Source organism: Herpailurus yagouaroundi, unplaced genomic scaffold (assembly GCF_014898765.1).
Source record: "Herpailurus yagouaroundi ecotype Mexico unplaced genomic scaffold, PumYag 77, whole genome shotgun sequence".
Classification (NCBI taxonomy): domain Eukaryota; kingdom Metazoa; phylum Chordata; class Mammalia; order Carnivora; family Felidae; genus Herpailurus; species Herpailurus yagouaroundi.
In genome coordinates this window covers 5,875,985-5,882,514 of record NW_024412388.1, presented here as the reverse complement: position 1 = coordinate 5,882,514, position 6,530 = coordinate 5,875,985, and the positions used below count along the sequence as shown (strand labels likewise).

Sequence of the window (6,530 nt, the reverse complement as noted above, 5' to 3'; positions counted from 1 at the left end):
CCCTGCGCTTTGTGGAGCCAGAGCCCGAGCCGAGTGACAGGCGCGGCCTCTCGCCGCCCCGGACCCCGAGTGCGGCCGGCGCGGCGTACCTGTGGCTGCGGGGCCGCCCGGCCGGGAAGTGTCGCTGGGGTTGGCCGCGCGGGACCCGGCCGCCAACCGCGAGCCCCAGGCCCGGGGCCCTGAGGTGGGGGGCCGGGGAGCCGGGAGCTGCCCCTACTGGGGCGGGGAGGGGCTGCCTGGAAGGAATGGGACAAAGTGAAAGTCTCTAGACTGCTGGGGTGGAGGGGCGGTGGGGAGCGTCGGAGGAAGGAGGGGGTGCTGATGGTTCTTTATTTGGTGCCTCGGAGTGGCTTTTAATGACGGCGATGGCGGGGCAGGCCAGCGGGGGTGCGGGCTCCCAGTGGGCGTCCGCGATATCGGTGCCTTCTTGGTGCATTCCTCGGATTGATGAAAGGGCCTTTTAACCCCTCTCGGGTGACCTTTTGGGGAAGTCTTCAGGTTTCTTTTTCCCTCTCTTCTGCTCGACACTCTGGGAAGCTTCGTTCTCAGGTGCAAAGCAGTTGTGCTGTTGTATTGAAACACGAAGCGTATTTGTTTATACCTTCGTGGACCGATGCGGAGACTGTGGCACAGAAGGCGCAGATTGCTTCTTAGGCTCACATCCAGGATGTCCTTCTCCCAAACCTGTCTGGTGTGTGCTATTGGGGTTCGAATGAGGCGGTCCGGGGCCTGCCCTGGCCCTGGGGGGGGGTCCCAGCTGTGCTGCTGAAATGGTCTCCCAGCCTCGTCAGTATTCCCTAGCTCCGACTTTTATGGTTGTTATTCTGCTGATTGCAGATATCTTTGCTTTGCTGACATCCTGTTTTGTTTTTGGTTTTTACATCCCATTTGTTGTTTCTTTTTATCACAGAAACGCTTCGTTAAGGGGCTCAGGCAGTACGGCAAGAACTTCTTCAGAATTAGAAAGGAGCTGCTTCCCAATAAGGAAACAGTGAGTACAATTGGACTTTATGTAACTTGATTTTTTCCTCTTTGCCCCTACTGCTTCTCCTCACTTGATCTTACGAAATGGTTTCCTTTAACCCTGCGCTGTGCTCAGACTGGCTGGCACTAGAGTCCTCATCATTTTACTTCCTTCACTTTTAGTTTAGCTTCTGATTTTATATAGTGAAGTGACAGATTATGCTTCTCCCCCACGAAGAAAGTGAACTTCCTTTGTAAGAACAGCAAGGTCTTTGACAACGGAGGGTCACTTGGGGGGTTGTCTGGGATGTTGAGCTATTAACATCTAATTGTAAATACAGTGGCTGAAATAGGAAATGTCATTTACCACCAGTTGGATTTGGTTATTGACAAGTCTTCAACCAAACAACAGAATGAAAAGGTCTGTGGCTCACTATGCTTTGAATTCTGTTGGGACCTTGTCTTTCTTTAATGTTGCTTATGTTTTGAAGAGTAGTTTTAACTCTTTAGTTTTTGCAGCCTTAAAAGTTTGCACTTCTGGGGGGCACCTGGCTGGCTCAGTCAGAAGAGAGTGCGACTCTTGATCTTGGGGTCATGAGTTCAAGCCCCACATTGAGTGTAGAGATTACTTAAATAAATAAATAATTTTTTGAAAACTTGGCACTGTTCATTGGACAGATACATATACAAGGATTCTTATAAATTGCTTAAGTGAGGCTTTTACAGATTCATTTGACATTTCACAAAGCTGAGAGCCCTGTCTCTTGCTAAACTTGGGGTAGGCAGATTTGCTGAGGAAACTTCAGAGGGAGGTTGTATGAACAGAATACCAGTAAGGGATTTGGTCTCATTTACCTAAATTCCCTACAGGTGGAATTCAGGGGGAGTGGTTGGAGAGTCCTAGGAGAGGCTAGGAGTGGGGTAGGGCCAGCCAAGTCCCAGTGTCTGTGGCCTAGGTAGAGCCTAGTAACCGGAAGTGCTTCTTAGGACTTGGGGGTGGAGGGTGAATATTTAGCCACTGAGCTGCTTTCACTTCATGCCTACCCTCCCTGAGTGGAATGAGGAGATAGATGAAGAGTATCCATTACAGAAGTGGGTGGGTTGTTTTCGTTTGGTTTGGTTGGTACTTTTCTAATTAGGTGTTGTTGATTGATTGATTTCCTCTTATTCAATTTTGATTGTTTTATTCTGAGGGTTCTGTTTTGTTTTTGCTTTAATGAACTTTTTCTAGACACCTTTTCTGTACGGTACCTTATGTGAGCAGCAGTAGCTTGTAAGAGGGAAGAAAGGTTCTGAGATTTCAAGTATAGCCTTGTATAAATTGGTGGTTTGCATCAACCAATCATAATGACATTGAACTTTTAATGTTTACTATACATCTTAATATGCTGAGATGGTCATTTTGAGAATGGTTAAAAAAAAAAAAAGAACTGTTTATAGACCTTGAACTAAAGTATATGTTGTCATCAGTCTATAAAATCAACTTTTTTGGAGGGCGGGGATGGGTCTTCCTGGAACAAATTGGAAAGAGGTATTTGATGTGGAACAGTAAAAAAATACCTTTAAGTTTTCTGCGGATTTCAATCATTTAAAGTTTGATACGTACTTTCATAAAACTAAAATGTTTTACCCAACGGTGAGAATTTTGGTGTGGTGAATTGGAGCAGCCATAAGGTCCGTGAGTAGCTGTGGCCGGACGCAGTAGGCCAGATTGTGACCTCCCCACTGCAGTTTTCTGTCTCTGTGTCCTCTGCTAGAAGTTGCAAACCATGAGGAATTTAATACAAGATATGGCTTGACAATTATTTTCTTTCTGTTCTAAAAAATAAACTTGTAATAGCAAGATTAAGCATCTAATCTAAAATTTGCTGTCCACCATTTGGAAACACCAGGCAATTCTGTCTACCTTTTTATCTCTAGTGGAAGACAAATCTGAATAACTTTTAGCCTGGGTAAGAGGCTTCTAATCTTTTTTTCCCCCCTTACTCTTGGTTGTCCCTTATCCTTACTGATGATGTCTAACTCAGTAAGTCGTCTGTCCTCGCCCCCAGAGAAGGTGTTGGTACACCAGCCTTTTGAGCCGGTCCGCTGGTCTTTTCCAGGTGCCTCTGTCCTGAGACCCTTCCCCATCACTGTCCGCTGTCCCTGTTTCCCAGCCTTGTGGCTCCTCTCCTCTCTCCTCCTCTGGCACCCAGCACCCTTCCTGTTTCCAGCCTCCTCATCAGGGCGCGATCATGGCCACTAACGGGACAGTTGTTGGCAGCACTGGAGGGTGCATTCATGGCTGACTGGCTAAACGTTACTGGTGTTCCGCTGTCTTTTTGCCTAGAGCCGGAGGAGTTTGGTGGTAGGGTAGCTCTAGAAGTACCCTGATCACCTGGGAGAGAGGCACTCATTTTGTATTTTCCTTATTATCAGCATAGCCCCGCTAATCATTCACAGCTCCTAGGGAGGGGAGGGCAAAGGTTATTTTTCATTTTTGTTGCAAAAAATGAGACAATTCCTTGGTTCAGAACTTCCTTGGTAGAAGTCTTCATATGGTCACGCCTCTCTTTATATCAAATGCATCTAATCTAGATATCTTCTACATTCTCTTCTATTTCCCAGAATTATTAACTCATTTCTTTGCTCTTCTCAACTGACTTGAAACTTCAGAAGGGTGTCAGCATCCAAAAGAACGCGCCTGATTGGGCCCGGCGCGGGGGTCATCAGACATGTGTTCTATTCCTGGCCTTACCGGTAACTGTAGCACTTGATGATCTCTTCTAACTGTGCAGTCTGCTCTGAGCTGTCGGGTCAAATCCTGACAAGCGTTCAAAAATTATTTTCCCTAAAATGGTGTTTCTTTGTGCGAGAATTTTATAGATGCTGCAATCTTTATAAAATGTTTGCACACCTTTGGCTGTTGCTGTGCCTGAAAGCAGAGTGATGGCTCTCGCCTCCTCTGGCACCTGCCTGCTCTGGGGCCTCGGGCAGATTATTCAGTCTCCGTCTTTTAACATCTGTGTCTGTAAAATGGGTGATCCTTCTAGCCCCTAGAATTGTTCTGAGAGTTTAAATGAGATAATGTCCGTAGAGTGCATATAAACACTTCAAAATGGGTCTTCTTCCTTGTCTACCCCAAATACTACCTGACGTCCGCAGTATGGGATTATTTTCCGTTTGTAACTGTGTTGAACCTGTGTGAGAAGAAATGACCTGTTTCTTACCATGTGTCTTGGGAAAAACTGTTTTCTTTGAAAAACTGGGGGGAGGGGGGTGAAGGACAGCGCCCAGCTTAAAGGATCCGGTTGTTTCGTCTTGAACTTTGTTGAAGGGACTTCCGTCCTTACTGGGTCATTCGGCGCAGTTATGCGGACAGAGCTTCCTGGTGGGAATGGACCTGAACAACTTTCCTAGTTCTTTTGGTTTCTGGTGTCTGTTACACAGGAGCTGAATCTGGCTTTCCTCCGAATACTGCTGCCCCCGGAGTGGGGGTGGTGGCTGTGGCTGCGGAAAACCCACTCTCAAAGTTCAGCTGAGGGGGTGTAGCAGGTCAGCCTCATGGTACCCAAGTGAATACCTGTCAGTCACATATTTTCGCGTCATGGCTGTGCACGTGTCCTGGAGTTGCTGCCTTTGTCCCATTCTTCCTTTCTCTGTGGCTGCTCGCCTTCTTCAGCGTGTGCACGAGATGGGCAGTTAGAAGTCATACACGGTAGGGCATCTTTGCGGAGCGTTCGTTCAGCTTCCCCTTGGCTGTGTCCCTCTTCTCTCTCAAGACACTGTTGGGCCCAAATCACGTGAGAGTCTTGGGTGTTGGTGCGTTTATACAAATCGCAGCGAGCGTCCCACAGCTGAGCCGCTCGGGTGACGGAGAGCGGGGCCTCGGGGTGCCTCTTCCGGCACCGCTGCGTGATCTGTGAACCGATCGATGAATTACATGACCTTTGATGCGAAGGTAATGCCTGAGAAAATAGGAGACCTGATAGAATTGAATCTTAAAGCACCAGGAGGGGCACCCATGTTGTAAATAATACAAAATCCCGGGTGTTCCAAAAATAATACCTTGTTTGGTTTTTACACACATCGCAGTTTTCTTCAAAATCCTGAGGAGATGACTCCGACGGCAGTGACACGTGTCTTCTCTCACACTGAGCACACGTCTGTGTTGTTTGAGTCAAAGACTTTCCGTGTCTGACGCCTGGACGATTGTCCCTTGAATCCTGGCTGGCCTTTGTGTATGGCTCTACCTGCTGTTAGGCAGACAAATCCAGTCTGCGTTGGGTTGTAGACAGGGAGGGAGCCCCGACTCCGGGAGCTGTCTCAGGCGCAGCTAACGTTAGAGAGAAGACCGTGTGATCCCCCCCGACTCGGGAGAGAAGACCGGTGCCTCCAGCACGTTATTAGCCTCTGGGAGAAGAAGGTGAAAAGGCACACACCCTTGGCTGTCTTTCTGCCCTCCGTAGTTTTATGTTTGCACACCTAGCCCAGTAGGGATTAAGCTCATGTTATTTGTAGTCCCAGTTGCTGGTGTATTAATATTTTCTAAACTAAAAAATTCTTTTTTTTTTTTTTTTTACCCACTTCCCATTTTCAGAGCTAAACATTCCATGTAGCTCAATTTTTAAAAAATTTTGTATATCCACCGAGCACTGTAATTAGTGGGTGGGATGTCTGTAATGAGAAGCAAGGTGCCATTCGTGGCCCGCATTGCAGCAGGGAAGGGGAACCACACGCATGCTTTCCGTGTTTGGCAACGTGTGCTAAGGGCCCTGTTGGACAAAGTGTGCACCAGAGGCTGGGTTTGGGGGCCGCCCGAAGGCTAATTGGAAGGTGTAGTGTTTGAGCTTTGAAAGAAGGATCTGCTTTTTGACAGGCGGTGGTTGGGAGGGTGGAAGGAAAGTGGCTTTCCAGCTGCAGGAAGTGGCACGAGCAAAGGCACGGAGGCAGGAACTTGCAGGCCATGCCCAGCGCGTACCCTAGCGTAGTTGGAGAGGCGGTCGCAGGGCAGGTGCGGCAGGACTTAGGCCAAAATTGCGTCCTGGAGGTAGACTTGGGAGACCCTACACTGTCTCTGAAGAGGGCATTTGGGAACCCACAGAAGTCTTCTAAGAAGAGGGCGCCTGGGTGGCTGAGTCGGTTCAGCATCCGACTCTTGATTTCGGCTCAGGTCATGACCTCTCGGTTTGTGATTTCAAGGCGTACGTCGGGCTCTGTGTTCACGGTGTGGAGCCTGCTTGGGATCCTCTCTCTCTCTCTTTCTCTCTCTCTCTCCCCCCCTCCCCCTCCCTCCCCCTCCCTCTCCCTCCCTCTCCCTCCCTCTCCCTCTCCCTCTGTTTTTCTTCTGTTTACAAGCGTGCGCTCTCTGTCTCAAAATAAATAATAAATTTGTTAAAAAAGAGAGAAGGGGGAGCATTCTTGAGCGGCACAAACAAGACATAGAGACCAGAAAGGAGGTTCTTGTAATGATTCTCAAAGTAAGGTCTCCAAGTAAGACCAAAAAAATGGGGGAGTTGAAAGTTACTTATGGAACTAGAAGTCTGTCTTTTATCCTGATTTTCTCCATTGAGAATGTGCCTGTTTTG

The 6,530-nt window shown here is 48.1% G+C and overlaps 1 protein-coding gene across 5 annotated transcripts in view; it reads left to right on the top strand.

The window, feature by feature from the left end:
* RERE (arginine-glutamic acid dipeptide repeats) overlaps positions 1-6,530 on the top strand; it is a 426,631-nt gene that overhangs the window by 368,229 nt on the left and 51,872 nt on the right. For all 5 annotated transcript variants that reach the window (XM_040460361.1, XM_040460352.1, XM_040460343.1 and 2 more), the window contains one exon: positions 911-991. In XM_040460361.1, coding sequence (XP_040316295.1) covers positions 911-991 — 81 coding nt within the window. The remainder of the gene's footprint in view (positions 1-910; positions 992-6,530) is intronic.